The sequence below is a fragment of the Oncorhynchus masou genome, chromosome 17, assembly GCF_036934945.1.
Source record: "Oncorhynchus masou masou isolate Uvic2021 chromosome 17, UVic_Omas_1.1, whole genome shotgun sequence".
NCBI classification, from domain to species: Eukaryota; Metazoa; Chordata; class Actinopteri; order Salmoniformes; family Salmonidae; genus Oncorhynchus; species Oncorhynchus masou.
In genome coordinates this window covers 40,498,089-40,521,270 of record NC_088228.1, presented here as the reverse complement: position 1 = coordinate 40,521,270, position 23,182 = coordinate 40,498,089, and the positions used below count along the sequence as shown (strand labels likewise).

Genomic DNA, 23,182 nt, shown 5'->3' with positions numbered 1-23,182 from the left:
GTGCTTGGACTTAATTATCTTCATGTGAGAAAATGCTGACTCACAGAGGTAGGTTGATCCAGAAAGGGCTGATACGTTAAGAGCACATCTTCTGATGTTGGGATACTTCTCCTCCAGCAGTAGCTCCCAGAACTCTTCCTTCGTCTCAGTGGTTGCCCTGGAGTTCAGCTGAATGTCATTTTGAAGGTTGACAATTTCAGTTTCTGCTATAGTTGTGTCCAAATAAAAAAAGTGATCCCTTTTAGGGGCAATGACATTCACATTTATGTCTGTGCCAAACGGAAAGCACAAACGGCAATAGGCTCAAGTGATGCAAACGACTGTCAAATTCAGATAAGATGCTCTGGACTTGCTCCACGTAACGTGCACTGTCACGCTGTGCTTGCATCCTCCCTCAAAATGTACCTCGGCTCAGCCACAGCACATCCGTGTGCAGCAGCAGGTCTGTGTGCTCCACTTCAGTCTCTTCTAAGTGAGCACAAAATAGCCTTCTTGCACGAATAGAACACACAATCTTCATCGCAACATCCGTCACCTCTTTCATGTTTACCATCTTCCCGCACAGAGCTTGCTGATGAATTACGCAGGGATAACTAAGAAATTCAGGGAGAAATGATCTTGTTTGCACAGTGCAACGAACCCACTAATGCGGCCTTCCATAGCGGGTGCCCCATCAGTAGTAATGAAGTAACATCCTCCAGGATGACCGGTTTGGCGGTGGGTCAGTCATGGTGTGGGGTGGCATTTCTTTGGGGGGCCGCACAGCCCTCCATGTGCTCGCCAGAGGTAGCCTGACTGCCATTAGGTACCGAGATGAGATCCTCAGACCCCTTGTGAGACCATATGCTGGTGCGGTTGGCCTTGGGTTCCTCCTAATGCAAGACAATGCTAGACCTCATGTGGCTGGAGTTGTGTCAGCAGTTCCTGCAAGAGGAAAGCATTGATGCTATGGACTGGCCCGCCCATTTCCCAGACCTGAATCCAATTGAGCACATCTGGGACATCATGTCTCGCTCCATCCACCAACGCCACGTTGCACCACAGACTGGCCAGGAGTTGGCGGATGCTTTAGTCCAGGTCTGGGAGGAGATCCCTCAGGAGACCATCCGCCACCTCATCAGGAACATGCCCAGGCGTTGTAGGGAGGTCATACAGGCACGTGGAGGCCACACACACTACGGAGCCTCATTTTGACTTGTTTTAAGGACATTACATCAAAGTTGGATCAGCCTGTAGTGTGGTTCTGTGGGTGTCACCCAGTAGACTGATACCCCATTTCATTGCTTCACATTCCAACCTTGTTGAACATTATCTAGTCTAAATATGGCATGATTACACCAATTGTAACCTTCTGCATCGCTTTCAAAGAGATACTTTTATTTTGAAGGCAAACTGCAAATTCCACTATTGTGCCTAATCCTTATTGTGGCTAGCTTCACAACACATAACCCAATCCGGTCACACATCACTAGCCAGATGAAGCTTGCTGGCTGCTTATAATGTTAGCTTTGGGCAACAGGGTTAAGTAGCTGGCTAGCTATTTATATTCACGAACTGAAGTTCAATTTCAATAGGCGAACAACAAGTGGCTACCTAGCTAATACTTACTCACAAGGATTCCTAAATCATTGCTAAGAATAATGAAAATGACTGCAGTTTCTCCTGGTCATTGTTTTCAGGCTGGTTGTATTGGTGTTAGCTAGGTACCAAGCTAAAGCTAGCTACCCCAGAAGTTGTGGTCGAACAAATGATGCTTTATTACCAACGCCGTGTTGTAAACACATCATTCGAGGCCGTTGTTTGCTTGTTTGCACACTTTTTGTTCAGCTTAGACAGTGTTACTGATAGTCGTGGTGGTGCTTGGCTTGCACGTGCAAATTCAGAACCGGTGCTCGACCAGTCGGCGAAAGCCAACATCACCCAAGACAGAGAACGGTTGATTGTCAAGGGCAATCAATTCCATTATCTTGGTGTTAATGGATTTCACCTTTAAGTTGTCTCGCTGAAATGTTCTTATTCTTTCAAATGACTGCTCGACTTGTTGACTGCTCGATCCACACAGCAGACATTGTGGGCTAGGTTAGGATTTCTGTGTTGCATGTGTAGCGCCAAATGTTACGTGGCGTCATCACGTCATGTACCTACATTATATAGGTATGCACGTCAGCTTTGACATCGGTTTTGCACATCAGCGTTAAACTAGACATCGGGTCGATACCGATGTTGGCATTTTTAGTTAATATTGGCGGATTCCGATATGTGCTGTAACGCAGCAAAATGTGGAAAAAATCAAGAGGTCTGAATACTTTCCCGAATGCGCTGTATGTTGCTTCTGGGCTAAGATGTAGCATTAGCAATGTATTTCAAAAGGAGACAACTCATAAACGTGGAAATTCTGGAGATTTTTGTCAATTCTGAGTCTGAAAATGAGGCATCGGATTCTGACAGTGACAGTGATGAGCTGCTTGCCAACTTTGTGGCCATTTGAGAACCCTGAATCTGAGGATCCCTTGCCCACCGACGAAGTCCCAGGTCCCTCTGAAGATGCTGGTGGTGATGGTGGCAGACCAACAGTGGGTGAAGTACGAGAGGTCTGCGGTAGCTGGAAGTCTGGCAGCCATTTCACCCTTCCTGCCTATGCTGTTGGCTTTGATGAGACCCAGTCTGGAGTGCAAACCCCTTGCCATCTCCCATCTTCAAACTTTTTCTGACAGATGCGCTGGTGGGAGACATAGTGGAGTGGACCAATCGCTATGCTTTGGCGCTACAGGAGAAGAGAGAGCCAGGAGTGAGAAGCTTGCTAAATGAGTGACGACCACAATTAGTGAAATGTGTACCATTCCTGGTGACAGTCCTTCTCATGGGAATAGTGAAGAAGAACTCCCTAAGGGAATACTAGAGGACAGATCCTATGTTTGCAACTCCCTTCTCTAGTTCTGCTGTGATGCCTGCATATTGTCAACAATGCTACTGCCAACCTAACCCCTGACCCCTGACCCCTTGCACAAAATCAGAAATGTTCTCACCAGGCTGACATCAGCATTTGGTCAGGTCTTTGTGCCATAAAAGGACCTATGAATTGACGAGTCCCTGATGTTATGGAAGGGTAGATTGGTGCTCCGTCAATACATTCCCTCCAAAAGGCACAGGTTTGGGGTCAAGTTCTTTGTTTTGTGCAACGTTTTATGTGTTACTCATGGTGTATTCCTTGTGTTATTATATACAGTGTGTATTTATATATACATCTGTTTTTCTCTCTGCTTTGTTGCGAGGTAAGCATTTCACTGTTAGTCTACACCTATCTACACCTGTTGTTTATGAAGCATGTGACAATTAGAATTTGATTTGTGAAGACAGGATTTGTCCAGGACATTATAATCTGCAGAGGATCCACCACTGACATCCAACATTATGAGGGGTTTGTTGTGTCTGGGTCCATGAGGATGACCACGCTGGCTCTTCATCACGGGAATGGCCACACTGTATGTGGAACATTGGGGCAGTAGTCACACACTTTTCCAGCATCTTCTCTCGAACAGCATGTGGATGCTGACATTTGGAAGATGCAGAGAGGGGAAGGTGGAGTTCAAGGAGAAACATCACCTCAAGATGAATACGTGATATTCAATATCAGTAAGTTAGAACATATTAGCGCTTTATATACTTGGGGGTAATTACATTCCATTTGGATAAGTACACAAAACAAATCATAAGGCTAGATAAATGTATTCTGAAAACAAGCAACACTCAAGCATGATGGAGATTAACCGAGGAGAATCAATATCAAAAAGGAAACAAGACTCTTCCACAGATACAAACGATTTATGCGTTTCACCACTGGGACTGGTAACTGTGGAAAGGTATCTGTTAAAGTCGATAAATGACAAACTGGGCCTATTTGAATTAGTCAGTAAGGATATAAAGGAGTTGAAGGCGAGCCTTGAAATGAGTGAGGAAAGAGCTGCGATAATGGAGAAAGAAACAAACAAGCTAGAAGGGACAGTCAATTAGATAGAAACGGATGTTAATGAACTTAAAAAGGAGAACATCTTTCTGAGAGAAGCTTTACTAGACATACAGACTAGATCTATGACAGAAAATCTAGTAGTTACGGGTATCAAAGAAAGAGAAGGAGATGTTCCCGCAAAAGTAGTGAAGGAATTCTTTCTTACAGTGCTTCAAATCCCACTCGATGTTCTCAATAAAATCCAACTTGAAAATCCACCGTTTTGGACAAAGATATAAGCGTCCAGTCGTTGCCAAATTTACTTTCTTTAGGGATAAAGAAATGGTTAAAAGCCTGGGTAAAAGACTCGCTGGCACGAAAATAAACATGAATGATCAGTTCCCGAGTGAGATTGCAGAATAGCGCACAGTTCTGTGTCCAATCTTCAAGGAGAATAGATTAAGAGCGGAGTGTGTATCTCTCGTAGTCGATAAACTTTATATAGACAACCAAATGTTCTGAGACACAAAGACTACTCCATGGCTATTCCAAATAATACCACGTTCTCAGAGAGGAGTCGAATAATGGAACACCCAATACTAGCCATGGTAGGGATTTTGTTAATATAGATGTTGGATTGAATCTTTATTTAACTAGGCAAGTCAGTTAAGAACAAATTCTTATTTACAATTTCGGCCTACCGGGAACAGGGGGTTAACTGCCTTGTTCAGGGGCAGAAAGACAGATTTTTACCTTGTCAGCTCGGGGATTTGATCCAGCAACCTTTCGGTTACTGGCCCAACGCTCTAACCACTAGGACTGTAATAATACACAAAAAATAGATAGAATTTTCAAATATATCTAATTGGAACACAAAAGTACGATTTGAACATGGTGGAGATAGAAACACAGCAAACAGAAGACATAGAAGGCACAGTATGTGGGGATGTACTGTGATGGAAGGTGTGGCGTGTGTTTTTGGTATTTGGATAAGTGTGGCGTTAAGTAAGTGAGAAAGGAAATGGTTGCATATCCCAGAAACAATGTGTTCCTGTGAGCAGGGGTTGTGATGGAACGGTCCACAACCTTATACACTAGACACCCACCTGAACAACCCAGACACTAAAGAGAAGTCCCTATCTGTTTTATGGGCCTGCTGTAAGCGGTCTGTATGCAGCCATAATGCGTTCAGAGACCAACTAGAGCAGCACCGCCCCCTCAAGATTCTGAGCCTGCCTGGCAGGGTTGGTCCTACAAAGCCCTAGCCCCCTCAAGATTCTGAGCCTGCCTGGCAGGGTTGGTCCTACAAAGCAGCACCGCCCCCTCAAGATTCTGAGCCTGCCTGGCAGGGTTGGTCCTACAAAGCCCTAGCCCCCTCAAGATTCTGAGCCTACCTGGCAGGGTTGGTCCTACAAAGCCCTAGCCCCCTCAAGATTCTGAGCCTGCCTGGCAGGGTTGGTCCTACAAAGCCTTAGCCCCCTCAAGATTCTGAGCCTGCCTGGCAGGGTTGGTCCTACAAAGCCCTAGCCCCCTCAAGATTCTGAGCCTGCCTGGCAGGGTTGGTCCTACAAAGCCCTAGCCCCCTCAAGATTCTGAGCCTGCCTGGCAGGGTTGGTCCTACAAAGCAGCACCGCCCCTCAAGATTCTGAGCCTGCCTGGCAGGGTTGGTCCTACAAAGCCCTAGCCCCTCAAGATTCTGAGCCTACCTGGCAGGGTTGGTCCTACAAAGCCCTAGCCCCCTCAAGATTCTGAGCCTGCCTGGCAGGGTTGGTCCTACAAAGCCCTAGCCCCCTCAAGATTCTGAGCCTGCCTGGCAGGGTTGGTCCTACAAAGCCCTAGCCCCCTCAAGATTCTGAGCCTGCCTGGCAGGGTTGGTCCTACAAAGCCCTAGCCCCTCAAGATTCTGAGCCTGCCTGGCAGGGTTGGTCCTACAAAGCAACACCCCCCTCAAGATTCTGAGCCTGCCTGGCAGGGTTGGTCCTACAAAGCCCTAGCCCCCTCAAGATTCTGAGCCTGCCTGGCAGGGTTGGTCCTACAAAGCCCTAGCCCCTCAAGATTCTGAGCCTGCCTGGCAGGGTTGGTCCTACAAAGCCAAATCCCCCTCAAGATTCTGAGCCTGTCTGGCAGGGTTGGTCCTACAAAGCCCTAGCCCCCTCAAGATTCTGAGCCTGCCTGGCAGGGTTGGTCCTACAAAGCCCTAGCCCCCTCAAGATTCTGAGCCTGCCTGGCAGGGTTGGTCCTACAAAGCAGCACCGCCCCCTCAAGATTCTGAGCCTACCTGGCAGGGTTGGTCCTACAAAGCCCTAGCCCCCTCAAGATTCTGAGCCTGCCTGGCAGGGTTGGTCCTACAAAGCAGCACCGCCCCCTCAAGATTCTGAGCCTACCTGGCAGGGTTGGTCCTACAAAGCAGCACCGCCCCTCAAGATTCTGAGCCTACCTGGCAGGGTTGGTCCTACAAAGCCCTAGCCCCCTCAAGATTCTGAGCCTGCCTGGCAGGGTTGGTCCTACAAAGCAGCACCGCCCCCTCAAGATTCTGAGCCTACCTGGCAGGGTTGGTCCTACAAAGCCCTAGCCCCCTCAAGATTCTGAGCCTGCCTGGCAGGGTTGGTCCTACAAAGCAACACCGCCCCCTCAAGATTCTGAGCCTGCCTGGCAGGGTTGGTCCTACAAAGCCCTAGCCCCCTCAAGATTCTGAGCCTGCCTGGCAGGGTTGGTCCTACAAAGCCCTAGCCCCCTCAAGATTCTGAGCCTGCCTGGCAGGGTTGGTCCTACAAAGCCAAATCCCCCTCAAGATTCTGAGCCTGTCTGGCAGGGTTGGTCCTACAAAGCCCTAGCCCCCTCAAGATTCTGAGCCTGCCTGGCAGGGTTGGTCCTACAAAGCCCTAGCCCCCTCAAGATTCTGAGCCTGCCTGGCAGGGTTGGTCCTACAAAGCAGCACCGCCGCCTCAAGATTCTGAGCCTACCTGGCAGGGTTGGTCCTACAAAGCCCTAGCCCCCTCAAGATTCTGAGCCTGCCTGGCAGGGTTGGTCCTACAAAGCCCTAGCCCCATCAAGATTCTGAGCCTGCCTGGCAGGGTTGGTCCTACAAAGCCCTAGCCCCCTCAAGATTCTGAGCCTGCCTGGCAGGGTTGGTCCTACAAAGCCCTAGCCCCCTCAAGATTCTGAGCCTGCCTGGCAGGGTTGGTCCTACAAAGCCCTAGCCCCCTCAAGATTCTGAGCCTGCCTGGCAGGGTTGGTCCTACAAAGCCCTAGCCCCCTCAAGATTCTGAGCCTGCCTGGCAGGGTTGGTCCTACAAAGCAGCACCGCCCCCTCAAGATTCTGAGCCTGCCTGGCAGGGTTGGTCCTACAAAGCCCTAGCCCCCTCAAGATTCTGAGCCTACCTGGCAGGGTTGGTCCTACAAAGCCCTAGCCCCCTCAAGATTCTGAGCCTGCCTGGCAGGGTTGGTCCTACAAAGCCCTAGCCCCCTCAAGATTCTGAGCCTGCCTGGCAGGGTTGGTCCTACAAAGCCCTAGCCCCTCAAGATTCTGAGCCTGCCTGGCAGGGTTGGTCCTACAAAGCCCTAGCCCCCTCAAGATTCTGAGCCTGCCTGGCAGGGTTGGTCCTACAAAGCCCTAGCCCACTCAAGATTCTGAGCCTGCCTGGCAGGGTTGGTCCTACAAAGCAACACCGCCCCCTCAAGATTCTGAGCCTGCCTGGCAGGGTTGGTCCTACAAAGCCCTAGCCCCCTCAAGATTCTGAGCCTGCCTGGCAGGGTTGGTCCTACAAAGCCCTAGCCCCCTCAAGATTCTGAGCCTGCCTGGCAGGGTTGGTCCTACAAAGCCAAATCCCCCTCAAGATTCTGAGCCTGCCTGGCAGGGTTGGTCCTACAAAGCCCTAGCCCCCTCAAGATTCTGAGCCTGCCTGGCAGGGTTGGTCCTACAAAGCAACACCGCCCCCTCAAGATTCTGAGTTGCCTGGCAGGGTTGGTCCTACAAAGCCCTAGCCCCCTCAAGATTCTGAACCTGCCTGGCAGGGTTGGTCCTACAAAGCCCTAGCCCCCTCAAGATTCTGAGCCTGACTGGCAGGGTTGGTCCTACAAAGCCCTAGCCCCCTCAAGATTCTGAGCCTGCCTGGCAGGGTTGGTCCTACAAAGCCCTAGCCCCCTCAAGATTCTGAGCCTGCCTGGCAGGGTTGGTCCTACAAAGCCAAAGCCCTCTCAAGATTCTGAGCCTACCTGGCAGGGTTGGTCCTACAAAGCATCAACGCCCCCTCAAGATTCTGAGCCTACCTGGCAGGGTTGGTCCTACAAAGCATCACCGCCCCCTCAAGATTCTGAGCCTGCCTGGCAGGGTTGGTCCTACAAAGCCCTAGCCCCCTCAAGATTCTGAGCCTGCCTGGCAGGGTTGGTCCTACAAAGCCCTAGCCCTCTCAAGATTCTGAGCCTGCCTGGCAGGGTTGGTCCTACAAAGCAACACCGCCCCCTCAAGATTCTGAGCCTGCCTGGCAGGGTTGGTCCTACAAAGCCCTAGCCCCCTCAAGATTCTGAGCCTGCCTGGCAGGGTTGGTCCTACAAAGCCCTAGCCCCCTCAAGATTCTGAGCCTACCTGGCAGGGTTGGTCCTACAAAGCCAGAGCCCCCTGATGGGAGAGAATAATATACAAGGAAATTCTCAAAGCTGCTAATGAGAACCTTGATGACCTTGTACCTCGCTGGTGGGGATTCCGGTGGGGTGCCCCCACCCAGGCAGTGGCAGTGTTGGCAACACTGGCTGCGGTAACCCACAGGGAAGGGGCCACACTCGGACAATCAGAAAGGGGGTATATTATTGTGGCCCTGGTGGCACAAAATAATCAAAGGTCTGACTGCACAAAGATGCTTGGGAAAATGGTCACAATGGAGGACCAGTGTGTGTATGTGTTTCAGGGGAATGGGGTGGATCTGATCTCTACCTAGGACTTGACAATGGTTCATCAAATCTCCCCATTTTTGCCCATTTGTGCTCCATCTTGCATGTTTTCTCAAACAGCTGTAACTGTATATGCATTCACACATCAGCTCCTTTCTTGAGTTGGGTTCTGGGATGTAACACATCTGTTGCTACGGGTAAGGATGTTAGGGACAATATAGGATGAATCACAATAATTGTTTTCTCAATGAATAAATTCTTGACAAAAATGTAATGCAATGGCAATCCTGGTTATAGGTAACGATACTTTTCACAAACTGCCAATATTATTTTGCATATTCATTTTAAATGTTGGAAATTAAGATACGTAGGATATTTGAATATAGTCTTTTTAATTAACAATATACAAAGCAGCTTCGTGGGTAAGGCAGCTTCGTGGAAGCACTCTGAAAACCTCCCAGCTTCCAGATGGGCGCTGTGGGTAAGGCAGCTTCGTGGAAGCACTCTGAAAACCACCCAGCTTCCAGATGGGGGCTGTGGGTAAGGCAGCTTCATGGAAGCACTCTGAAAACCTCCCAGCTTCCAGATGGGGGCTGTGGGTAAGGCAGCTTCGTGGAAGCACTCTGAAAACCACCCAGCTTCCAGATGGGGGCTGTGGGTAAGGCAGCTTCATGGAAGCACTCTGAAAACCTCCCAGCTTCCAGATGGGGGCTGTGGGTAAGGCAGCTTCATGGAAGCACTCTGAAAACCTCCCAGCTTCCAGATGGGGGCTGTGGGTAAGGCAGCTTCGTGGAAGCACTCTGAAAACCACCCAGCTTCCAGATGGGGGCTGTGGGTAAGGCAGCTTCGTGGAAGCACTCTGAAAACCACCCAGCTTCCAGATGGGGGCTGTGGGTAAGGCAGCTTCATGGAAGCACTCTGAAAACCTCCCAGCTTCCAGATGGGGGCTGTGGGTAAGGCAGCTTCATGGAAGCACTCTGAAAACCTCCCAGCTTCCAGATGGGGGCTGTGGGTAAGGCAGCTTCGTGGAAGCACTCTGAAAACCACCCAGCTTCCAGATGGGGGCTGTGGGTAAGGCAGCTTCGTGGAAGCACTCTGAAAACCTCCCAGCTTCCAGATGGGGGCTGTGGGTAAGGCAGCTTCGTGGAAGCACTCTGAAAACCACCCAGCTTCCAGATGGGGGCTGTGGGTAAGGCAGCTTCGTGGAAGCACTCTGAAAACCACCCAGCTTCCAGATGGTGGCTGTGGGTAAGGCAGCTTCGTGGAAGCACTCTGAAAACCACCCAGCTTCCAGATGGGGGCTGTGGGTAAGGCAGCTTCGTGGAAGCACTCTGAAAACCTCCCAGCTTCCAAATGGGGGCTGTGGGTAAGGCAGCTTCGTGGAAGCACTCTGAAAACCACTCAGTGGCATAACAAGATATTTTTCGACACCGCTGTCCTCAACGGCTACATAGTTCACCGCCAGGTGAGAGGATTACTGAACAAGTCTTTTTTTGTAATTGGACATACAAATGACTACAGTTCCATTATGCAATTATATTAACAATATCTCACCCACTTCCCCACTCTCATCATCTTCTCCACTTCCTCATCCTGCCCACTCCCCCATAGGTGAGGTGATTACCTACCAAAAGTACCCAGAGAACTTCATGAAAGTGCTGCTGGAAGAGCACCACACCACCCGGCGTCCATCCACTTGGGGCCCTCCTGCTGCAGACAATCCCTTATGCCTCACGGCACAACATTTTGCCTCCAAAGTCCCTCAAACTGCTGTTCAAGGCAGTTGTACACAGCGTTTTTGTTGTTCGGTCACTACATTAATATTGAAATATGGGTTATACATATTCATAATTAAATGACAGTCAGTTTTTTTCCTTCTAATAAAACTAGTTTTTGTTTTTGTTGTTCAAACACTTCAATAAAATAGACACATATAGGCCTTTGTCTGTTATTGCTGTTTTTTCCTCTAGTTAAACTGTAAAGGAGTGGACATTCATAGTGTGTTGCTAGTACACAAAAGTTGTCCTCAATCTTTGCTAAGAAAGATGTCCAGCTCCAGTTACGTTGGGAAATAATGTTCAGTTTGTGTGGTTTCTGAAAGTACAGAATAAAGAGGAATTCGTAGTAATTATACCGAACAAAAATCATTTAAAAGATTTCACTGCGTTACAGTTCCTATAAGGAAATGAGTCAATTTAAATAAATTCATTAGGCTCTAATCTATGGATTTCACATGACTGTGCAGCGGCCAACCATAGGTGGGCCTGGGAGGGCATAGACCTACCAACTTGGGGGAGCCACCCACTGGGGGGCCAGTCCCAGCCAATCAGAATGAGTTTTCCCCACAAAAGGGCTTTATTACAGACATAAATACTCCTCAGTTTCATCAGCTGTCCAGGTGACTGGTCTCGACGATCCCATAAGTGGCTGGTGTGGATACACGCTGTCTGTGGTTGTAAGGCCAGTTGGAAGTACTGCCAAATTCTCTAAAATGACGTTGGAGGCGGTTTATGGTAGAGAAATGAACATTGAATTCTCTGGCATCAGCTCTGGTGGACAATCATGCAGTCAGCATGCCAATTGCACGCTCAATCAAAACTTGAGACATCAGTAGCACTATGTTGTGTGACAAAACTGCACATTTTAGATGACCATTTATTGTCATGCTGTTTAATCAGATATGATATGCCACACCTGTCAGTTGGATAGATTTCCTTGGCAAAGAGAAATGCTCACTAACAGGGATGTAAACAAATTTGTGCACAAAATTTGAGAGAAATATGCTTTTTGTGCGTATGGAACATTTCTGGAATCTTTTATTTCAGCTCATGAAACAAGGGACCAACATTTTACACGTTGCGTTTATATTTTGTTCATTATAAGTTGTGGCATATGTTTATTATAAGCATATTTTCTCTATCAAATTCATGACTGAAATGTACCTTTCCACAAACATGACCTTGAACGAAGGCTATATTCTAGGAGGCAAAGGAACAGAAAACGAATCTCCTCGGAAAGGTGTCGTCATCTCTTTAAAGGCCCAGTGCAGTCAAATACGTTATTTTCCTGTGTTGTATATATATTTCCACACTGAGGTTGGAATAATAATTATGAAAATTATGATAATGCCCTTTCAGAGTAAGAGATGCTTCAAAAGACAGCCTGAAATTTTAACTTGTTTTGGTGGTATGGAGTTTTGGCCTACTTGGTGAATTTGTCCAACTAGGCAGTAAATGAGTTAATAGACCAATAAGAGAGTTCCAAACCTCTGACAATACCAGCTAGATTTCAGTTTCCCCCTCCCCACTCAGACCACACACAGACAGTCCTAGTAAAATTATTGCTTGAGAAAATGCTCTTTTTGACCATTTTAATGGAAAACAATCATAGCAAGGTCCTTAATGGTTACCCAGAAATGATTTGATATTGAGATAAAAACAGCTGCATTGGACCTTTACAGTAATGTGTTATAGACAAAGTTAACAAACAGGAAGACCACAGATGAGTTGCGTGAGCAAATCAGTTTTTTTTTTATTCAATTTTTTTTATATATATAATTCAGAACAGCAAGAGTCAATTATGGCAACAATAAAATGTGCATAAAACAAATCTGAAGACAAGAAGTAGTACATTATTCTGTAGCAACTATAAGCAAAAAAAAGTAAGTTTTCACACATACTAAACAGTCAAGCATGTATGCCTCCGGCAGGGAAGAAAGACCTTGGTTTAAGCTGAGAGACAGTGAAATCTGCCAACGCAGCTCTGGTTGGTTGGGAGAAAGGGACACTTTGGTTCCATAGCACTTATACAGCGACCTCGAGTCAGAAATAGGATGACCTTGACTGAAGACGGTTACATTCATTTGAAAGAGTATTTACCTATACATTTGGTATGGTGGGGAGCCTTCACCTGCTGAGTGCACAGTTGGCTGGTAGCATTAGCTGTGCCCTGTGAGTTCATGTTGATTTGAGTGATCTTACGGTGATTAGAGAATATTTCTGGGGTGGTTTTGTGTTAACGTTACATTTTTATTCTTGAGAACTCATGTAGTTTCTTGGTAAAAAATGTATATAAGTGCAAGTGTTCAATTACTTGTCTGAAGTCTTATTTCCCCCTTCTCCCCAAACATATTTTTGTAAATTGAAAATATAAACTTTCCATATCTACTTATATAGATTGTTTACATTTGTGTTCTTTTTTACATGCAATGAAACTAAAATTTGAAATGGTTTTGTTTATATATATTTTTTAGTTATTGTACCGTAGGGCTAGGCATGAATGGCCTGTTCAAAGATTTGAAATATGGACAATATATGATATTTATTGTATATCATATACTACAAGGGGAGTGAATGGGAGTGAATGTGGGGATTACGCCCCTTGAGGATTTCCTGGCAAACTACTAGCCACTGACAAAAGCTTAAAAACGCATAGCTTTTTCTGAATGCATTGGCCTAGAAAATGACACCATTTTCTTTCTTTTTGCAAGCAAATTTGTTTAGCTGGTCTATCCGTTTTGATTTTTTATTTAAATTAACCTAAAAAAGTACTTATCATTATAGAATTTTTTATTCAAAATAATATCTCAATATGATAAATGTTTTTTTTTTCTCTCTGTTCATTGACTATGTACAGAAGTGCAAAAAGTCAACCTTCGTCCCTTAGGTTAGAGTTCGTTTATCTGCAGCATTACCGACCTTCCCGATTCAGCAAAGTCCACTACCTCACCTCTACTCTCACCATTCACCAAACTCCAGAGACCCATCTATCTCACTGTTCATTTCGCGCTGACATTCAGGGCAATCTTAAGAAATATTAAAACAATATATATATATAGTTTTTAATGGATACAGTAGAAAATAACTTTTTGTTCCTTCTCTAAACATGGACAATCTAAATTTCGACACAATATACACTACCGGTCAAAAGTTTTGGAACACCTACTCATTCAAGTGTTTTTCTTTATTTTTAAAAAACTATTTTCTACACTGTAGAATAATAGTGAAGACATCAAACTATGAAATGACACATATGGAATCATGTAGTAACCAAAAAAAGTGTTCAACAAATCAAAATATATTTTGTATTTGAGATTCTTCAAATAGCCACGCTTTGCCTTGATGACAGCTTTGCAGACTCTTGGCATTCTCTCAACCAGCTTCACCTGGAATGCTTTTCCAACAGTCTTGAAGGAGTTCCCACATATGCTGAGCACAATGTAGAAAATAATTAAAAGAAAAACCCTTGAATGAGTAGGTGTTCTAAAACATTTTACAAGATAGTGTGTTTTCAAACAAGATCTCGACTTGTAGCTAGTTAAAACGTTAGTTTTCAGCCAGAGTAGATGCCTCGGCAACACACCAACTGATGCCGTTCATTGTATCAATATCAAAAGGTCGTTGATCAACATGTTTGATCAACTTCTTCAGGCGTCCAGCTACAAGAATGATGTGAATACTTATTCTGACTCCACATATTATTATTAATCATTAGTATGGTTTGAAAATCCAAATCTCTAAATTTACAACGGCTATATAATAATGTTGTCAAGTAGAATATAATAAGGCAGAAATCTACAAACTAAATATTCAAATAGATTAAAATCCTTAAGTAATACATAACACAATGAAATTTAAGAGTAAATTGTTACTTGAGAAAAAAAACTAAACCAAAACATTCTAAGGTGTATGTATGTGTACGGACTATAATATATAATTGGTGTTCATTGCCTGTATGGTGATTGAAAGTACATTTGATTGGGATGGAACCCAGTCCTGTAATCTAAGGCTTCAATAGAAGTACATTACAATCAGTAAAGAGGTTTTACACCTCAGTCAAAACAACAAACGAAACCACAGAACATAATGGCGTGTGAAAACAAGGGTTATGAAATGAAATCTCTGTTCCCCCAATTCTGTGTTGAACCTTCCTTGAATTTGGCCATATACTCCGATAACCCTTCGTGCATGAGCAGAACTGTGCTTCGGTATCCTGAATCAGTTCAAATCTGATCAAAAATGTGAGATACTTTTTTCTTCTGTTTGATAAATTCACATCAAATTTGTTATTTGTTGTATTACCTCAATTGAAGTAAAATGTGTCTATTGAGAGGTAATAGTTCTGGGGGAGCACAAAAACACTCAACCAAGTGTATATCTTCTTATGACCAAATCAAACATATCTTTTTTCAACGACACATGGTTTGACAGTGCTTCTTTCTAGACACACTTTTAGAGTCCCTCCACCTATAACGAAAAAATAAACTCAAAAACGACATTTTGATATAATACCAAAAGATCGTTTTTGAGTGGATTTTTCCAAAGGTTGGGGACAAGGAAATGAGACCTCATGGAGAGCTAGTACGCCCCATATCACTTCAACAGGCATTAGAGTCTACTGACTTACAACTCTCCCAGTCACTATGAGCTCTGAGTCATAGTCACCCCATCTGATAAATACAACAATAAAGCAAAAACAGAAAGGCAAAACAAAAACAAATTGATAAAAGGCACCTCTATTTTTTTTCATTGCAAGAGAGATCAAAGGCTGGAGAGGAACCCATTCCTAATTATCAACCAAAAATCAAATGGCACAATATATATATATATATAAAGAAAATACACAATGGAGAAATTATGTAAAAAACTAAACTGGAGCCATAAAAACACATATCTTAGGTAAACAGAATAACACTGCTGAAATAACACTCTGGCTTGGGATGTATGGCCTCGATGGCACACATTAGGTGGTTAAAGCTAGCATGGCTGTGCTTTCAAAGGTACACAGGTGTGTTTCTTACCCAGAACATTCATATGTCCCTGACCCTCATTTTATCATCGAGCTTCACTAGAAGCCTTTTTAAAAACTGAAAACTGTACATGCTAAAATGTGTCGTGCCTTTCTGATTTCAATTCAAATTCAAGGTGCACATTTGCAATGTTTTTTGTTTTTTTTGTAAACCATGAAAACAAATTTATTAATTTAAAAACAAAACAAATAAAAACTGCTGTCTTGGTCTACCGACGTACCAACACAGTATTCTGTACGTTAGACGCCACAACATCTCGCTCTCAGCCTCGTGTGTGCAGAAAAATGTAAGAAAGAAATTGTGTTTGAACACACAGGTGTATTGTGAATGTACTCAGTGTCTGTCTGTCAGCATGGATAGACAGACACTCCTCTTCTCAGCTGGGTGATGCCTTGGAGGACAAGGAGGTGTGTGTGTGTATGTGTGTGTGTCATGGCATCGACGGGGCACACCGATGTTGGCATGTGTGAAAAGAACAGCATTACGGAGCGACTGAGAGATGACGACCGATTCTCCTCCTGTCCATTGCTTGACAGTCTGAACATTATAGACATAAAGGCTGAACTCTTTAGGCTTGGACAGTGCCAACACACAGTCATTTGATCTGCAAAACAAGAGACAAGGAATTACATTTTGTTTTTTAAGTTAAAAAAGTTATTTTCATTATGTAGCTCGTCTTCCAAGATCTGAATCTTATTTTTGTTCGCTGAAAGGTTGCTTAAATCGGCAATCTGCAGTTTAATCAATAACCTGGCGGCCACCCTGACACTGCTTTGGTAAAAGCTGAAAGATGGGTCTGGAGAAATAGAACCAATCTCAAATTCATAGACAGAGCACTGGATGTAAGGACTGACGATCCATCATATCAAAATTGTTTATGTTATTACCATCAAGGACCACTTTGGAAACAACAAGTGTTTAAATACATACTTTCAAGTGCTATCGTCTGGAAATACAGTGCACATCTTGCTGTGTAATGTTTTTACCCAAACAAATCAAAATTTGATGTTTGCATTTGCATTGTTTACCAATATTGGATGAAAACACGCTTATAATTTGGATTCTGATGGGGTACAAGAGTTAAACTAAGCTCATGAGGCATCTATAAGTAATATTCTTCAAGAATCAATGGGTATATATTAATTTCAATGTCCAAAAATGTACGTTTGCCGATTTCCCCTTTAAATGTATAAAAATAAAACAAACACACTAGCTGCACAGTTAAACATACTGTAGCGAAACCGAGATGAATAGAAACTCACTGTTCTTGACTCGAACTACATTTGAGTCAGATACTTGTGACTACTCAGATGATCGGCAGAAATGATTGGAATCTGGGGGTGGGGACAGAGCAGAGAAATCAAACACAGCAAACATCTTACGCATCAGACATCCACTCGCCCCACTACCACACATCAGCAGGTTCAACCACATTTCTGAGTTCACTACCGAAAAGGAGATGAAGATAAGACAAAATGTGGTTACAACGTTGCATAGATCAAACAAAGCATTTTATAGGATCGCTGAAACCTGCTAATCAACGGCCAAGCATCATTTTTGGAACGTTTGGCAAAGGGAGGGTGGAGGAAGAAAAGAAAATGTCAGTCGCTATAGTGAGGTGTCTCCTCGTGCAAACTTAAGTCCTACAGCTTGTTGACCTGCACCCAGGGGTTGGAACCAAAATCATTTTCCAATCATTTTGTATTGTTTTTCTTTCCGTTCCACTGTTCCAACCTGTAAAATAAAGTTCTGAACTGGTTCGGACCCAAAAAATAATTTGGTTTATATCGTTCCTTTTTAAACCTCTGAATTTTTTTTTTTTTACATTCGCTCGACATTAAATTACTTCACAAATCAGTGAGGATAGAACAGCATGGAGCAGGCAAGCTGTAGTTGTTTAAATCCGCGATGGACAGACAAGTGTAGGGCGCGAGAAGCGACTTCAAGGGTGGGTGGGGGGAGAGCGAGACAGGGTGAAGGAGGAGACTTGGAGCTCTGGTTGTTATGACATTCATTATCTCAATTAGGCCCACAGAACTATACCTACGGAAGAACAGCTTCTATGGGAAATCTTTCAATGTCTATTGAACTTCCGAGAGTTAACATTGGAGGCTATCAGGCTATCTAGCTAACAAGCTTGTGGTGTGCAGAGTGGCACCATAATTAAAATCAATAGTTAATCAATCCAATGTGAAATGTAAAAGCTATAGTATTGAAAAAGTGAATACATTTTTCCCTAATTAAAAAGCTCTCCCTAATTTCTGAATCACGCTTGTAACGTCAATAGGTTAAAGTAGCCTAAGCTTCGGAGGGGGAGGGGCAGGATGCCTACATGCTCACACTGGCAAATATTTTCAGCTGGCAGGCAGACACTGGAATAAGTTCCTGGGTCACAGAGGGAGGGCTTTGCATAGCTGCCTTGTGGTATTTTGGGGGGGACTGAAACATAGCAGAATGGTATTAACCGGTTCCCATGCTTTTAAAACAACGGTTCTGAACTGGAACAGTACAGATCACTTTCCTTCCTGGTTCTAATTCTGTCTCCCCAGAAATGTTTTGGGGGGTGTTCAGTTCTGTTCCCTGAAGTGCAGTTAGTTAAGCATACATTTTTTTCCCTTGGGATAATACAGTTTCAACTAAAGTCTTTTAACTTTAAGGGTTGTTGCACTCCCATTACATTGTTCATATTTCACATGCATTCTTTCCCTTGTCCTATTTGACCACATACAGTCTGAAATTATTGACACCCTTGATAAAGATGAGCAAAAATGACTTTATAAAATAAATAATTGAAATACTGAGCTATATTGTATGCCAATATTTTTGGGGAAATTGTATTATTTTATACTAATACAATTGCCCAGAGAAGGAGATTTTGTTTGACAAGTAATACAAAAATATACAAAAATAGGTAGGGGTCAAAATTATTGACACCCCTGTTTTCAATACCGTTCAACACCTCCCCTTGAGAGGATAACGGCACTGAGCCTTTTTCTAAAATGTTGAAGAACACATTGGGAGGGATCTTAGACCATTCCTCAATACAGAATCCTTCCAGACCCCTGATATCCTTTGTCTGCTCTTATGGCCTGCCCTCTTCAATTCAAACCACAGGTTTTCAATGGGGTTCATGTCCGGAGACTGAGATGGACATTGCAAAATGTGGATTTTGATGTGCGCTTGGGGTTATGGTCTTGCTGGAAGATCCACTTGCGGCCAAGTTTCAGCCTCCTGGCAGAGGCAACCAGGTTTTTGTCTGCAATATCCTGGTACTGGGGAAAGTTAATGATGCCGTTGACCTTATCAAGGGCCCCAGGACAAGAGGAAGCAAAATGGCCCCATAACATCAAAGATCCACCACCATATTTTACAGTAGGAACGGGGTCCTTTTCTGCTTATGCATTCTCATTTCGACACCAAACCCACCAGTGGTGTGCGTGGCCATTGAGCTCAATTTTCATGACAAATGTAAATGCCTGGAGTTTGCTAAACAACATTGGCACTTGGATTGGAACTGGTGCGTTGGTCAAATGACATGTAAATAGAGCTCTTTGACATCTTTATCAAGGGAGTCAGTCATTTCTGCCCCCACCTGTATACTCCTCACTCAAGGGCCTAAGCAGCAGAAGAAGAAACAGTGGAGTCCTCAGACACAGCAGCTTTGCCTGCATGTAGGCAGCAGCAGAAAACACAGGCCGAGCACCAAATGGTACAGAGAGCAACTGCTGCACCTACTGTGCAAAACGCTTGACAAAACAAGGAAAACTACCTAATACATACCAATTGCATGTATTCGTTGGTAGTCAACTTTGATAAGGAAGAGTCCTCAAAATGAGAAAGGACAAAGATCAAGGTTAAAATGACGTCAAACATGAACGACATACAGTAAATGTCTCCCCAGAATGACTAGTTAATGACATATATAACTTGTTTAATAACTACATTCAAAGTTTACCATTACCATGATACATAGATGTACTGTCCTAATAACCTTTCATTAAACGGTTATACGCAACAGCCAGTGTAGGCCAACAAGAGGGAGACTGTGTCCCATCCCATCCCTAGCAGACAGGGAAGCACCTACAGAACCTCCATGTGCACTGTGTGTCAAAGGCACTATTCACTATTTAGACCCCTTGACTTTTTCCACATTTTGTTACATTACAGCCTTAATCGAAAATGTATGAAATAAAACAAAATTTCATTTCAGACCCTTTACTGAATTCTTTGCTGAAGCACCTTTTGCAGCGATTATAGTCTTGAGTCCTCTTGGGTATGACGCTACAAGCTTGGCACACCTGTATTTGGGGAGTTTCTCCCATTCTTTGCAGATCCTCTCAAGCTCTGTCAGGTTGGATGGAGAGCCTCGCTGCACAGGGTTAAAGTCCGGGCTCTGGCTGGGCCACTTAAGGACATTCAGAGACTTGTTCCAAAGCCACTCCTGCATTGTCTTGGCTGTGTGCTTAGGATCATTGTCCTGCTGGAAGGTTAACCTTCACCCCAGTCTGAGGTCCTGAGCTTCATCAATGATCTCTCTGTACTTTGCTCCGTTCATCTTTTCCTCGATCCTGACTAGTCTCTCAGTCCCTGCCGCCGAAAAACATCCCCACACCATGATGCTGCCATCACCATGCTTCACCGTAGGGATGGTGCCAGGTTTCCTCTAGACGTGACGCTTGTTTCATCAGACCAGAGAATCGTGTTTGTCATGGTCTGAGAGTCTTTAGGTGCCTTCTGGCAAACACCAAGCGGGCTGTCATGTGCCTATTACTGAGGAGTGGCTTCCGTCTGGCCACTCTACCATAAAGGCCTCATTGGTGGAGTGTTGCAGAGATGCTTGTCCTTCTGGAAGGTTCTCCCACCTCCACAGAGAAATCTGGAGCTCTGTGAGAGTGATCATTGTGTTCTTGGTCACCTCCCTGACCAAGGCCCTTTTCCCCCAATTTCTCATTTTAGAAAGATTCTTGGTGGTTCCAAACTTCTACCATTTAAGAATGATGTAGGCCACTGTGTTCTTGGGGACCTTGAATGCTGCAGACATGTTTTGGTACATTTCCCCAGATCTGTGCCGCAAAACAATCCTGTCTCGGAGCTCTGAGGACAATTCCTTCCACCTCATGGCTTGGTTTCTGCTCTGACATGCACTGTCAACTGTGGGACCTTATAAAGACAGGTGTGTGCCTTTCTAAATCATGTCCAATCAATTGATTTTACCACAAGTGGACTCCAATCAAGTTGTAGAAACATCTCAAGGATGATCAATTAGAAACAGGATGCACCTGAGCTCAATTTTGAGTCTCATAGCAAAGGGTCTGAATACTTATCTAAATAAGGTATTTCTGTTTTTTAATTTTAATACGTTTGCAAAAAAAATTGAAAAAACAGTTTTCGCTTTGTCATTATGTGGTATTGTGCAGATTGATGAGGGGGAAAAATATATTCATCCATTTTAGAATAAGGCTGTAATGTAACGAAATTTGGAAAAAGGGAAAGGGTTTGAATACTTTCTGAATGCTCTGTACGAGAGAGAGAGAGAGAGAGAGAGAGAGAGAGAGAGAGAGAGAGAGAGAGAGAGAGAGAGAGAGAGAGAGAGAGAGGAGCAAACCTGATTGGCTGAGGAGGTTGCGAAGGGAACGCTTGTGGCAGATGTGGTGGCTGCAGACGCTTGCGTACCACCGTGCATCATGGGTACTTTTGTCAAAAGGGAAAATCAGGTAAGCAAAAACCCATAGAGGAGTAGAGTGTGGCCAATTGGGCGCCAGGCAAACGTGAGGGACAGGTGAGGGGGAAGAGGGGCAAGGGCCCGATTCTAATTCAATAACTCACTTCCTTTTTCTCTGCCCTCGCTGATGCATACTCAAAGATCTGAGAGGATTGGATACGTGTAAGCAATATGATGCAGACAAGACCTAGAAGAAGGTTGGGTTGGCAGTAACCACATTGCTTCAACACTTCCAGTCCTTTCTGATCTGAGAAGGGAAAGACACGAGGGAGAGGAGAAGGGAGTAAGTTATATGATTGGAATCTAGCCATGGGTGTTAAAGGGATAGGGATTTCAGATTGGTACATCTGTGGTTGGCATATTAAGGTTATACCAGACAAAAGCGGTATAGAGTCTAAGGAATATTTACAGTAACATGTTTGGTAGTACACCTGAAACAGAATAAAACTTACATTAAAACACTGAGTGCACAAAACATTAGGAACACCTGCTCTTTCCATGACACAGACTGACCAGGCGAATCCAGGTGAAAGCTACAGTATGATCCCTTATTGATGTCACCTGTTAAATCCACTTCAATCATTGTAGATGAAGAGGAGGAGACAGGTTAAGGAGGATTCTTAAGCCTTGAGACAATTGAGACATGGATTGTGTATGTGACATTCAGAGGGTGAAAGGGCAAGACCTTGTAGTCCGTGTGTCAACAAATTGAGACTGTTCTGAGGGCAAAGGGTGTGCAACTCAATATTAGGAAGGTGTTCCTAATGTGTTTCACACTCAGTGTATTTCGGCAGTATTACAATGTATAGTTATGACTAAACACAGCATTATTTTTTTTAAATGACAAAGGAAATGTGCAAATGAGTATATATTATATGCCACAACCAACCCTGTGACTCTGTCAAAGCAAAGGCAGATCCAACTACTGAGGATTATTAAATGGAGGGAAATTAAAACTATTAGCCTGATCCTAGAACTGTTTGTGCTGTCTTGCCAACTCCTATGGTTATTGAGTGCTCCTATCTTCCTAACTCCCATGGTCACTCGTGTGACAACGACCCTAGCAGTTGACTAGACAGCACAAAAAAAGTTGGAATCATGCCGTAAAACTATATGGGTTCACTCAGATGTGATGGTTAGATAGATTGATGTGCGAGTCACTGGCAAGGCTGAAGGCTAATTGGTGGAGAAGGAAAGCTGGAACCTACCAACACCGGCGGTGGGGGTCATGCAGAATATTGAGCCTGCCCAAATGCACATCATGCAGTGCAACAGGAAGTGTGCAACAGGAAGTGGATTGGAAAAGGGGGAGAGAAATCAAAACAGCCCGTCACAAGGTTCGTTAGAATGAAGGAAGAGGTCAGTTTAATTAATTAACTGGACAGCATTCAGTAACACAGTAAGTAGTCATCAGTGGAAATACAGGTGTGCTCACCAGGGTTGGGTTAAATTCCATTTCAATTCCAGTTAATTCAGAATGTAAACCTAATTCCAATTTAACACATATCTCATTGAAAACCAATTGGAATTGGAATTTCAGTGTTTCTAAATTGACTGGAATTTAAATGGAATTAACCCCAACCCTGGTGCTGACTAAACTAGCCAATAAGAAGAATCAGGTAGAGAGTCAACACAGATCAGATAAAAACATGGATATTAATGTGTAATAAACAGTGATAATAATAGCAATCATCAATCAATTAATATAAATAGTTAAAGTCATAATAATAATCATAATAGTGACAATAGAATACACACACGCTCAAGACACAATCAAAACAGTGTAGCAGTTGAATATGGAAGCAGGACATACATTGTG

The 23,182-nt window shown here is 44.2% G+C and overlaps 1 protein-coding gene across 18 annotated transcripts in view; it reads right to left on the bottom strand.

Moving 5' to 3' along the window:
* Positions 1-12,335: 12,335 nt before the first annotated feature.
* The window catches only part of mbnl1 (muscleblind-like splicing regulator 1), a 121,499-nt gene continuing 110,652 nt past the window's right edge, over positions 12,336-23,182 (bottom strand). For 9 of the 18 annotated variants that reach the window (XM_064993363.1, XM_064993367.1, XM_064993362.1 and 6 more), the window contains 5 exons: positions 22,572-22,607; positions 21,247-21,332; positions 19,422-19,466; positions 16,904-16,975; positions 12,336-16,245 (listed from right to left, as the gene is read on the bottom strand). In XM_064993363.1, coding sequence (XP_064849435.1) covers positions 16,919-16,975; positions 19,422-19,466; positions 21,247-21,332; positions 22,572-22,607 — 224 coding nt within the window. In that variant the 3' untranslated portion in view covers positions 12,336-16,245; positions 16,904-16,918. The remainder of the gene's footprint in view (positions 16,246-16,903; positions 16,976-19,421; positions 19,467-21,246; positions 21,333-22,571; positions 22,608-23,182) is intronic. The other 9 variants (XM_064993370.1, XM_064993374.1, XM_064993375.1 and 6 more) reach the window with 4 other exon arrangements.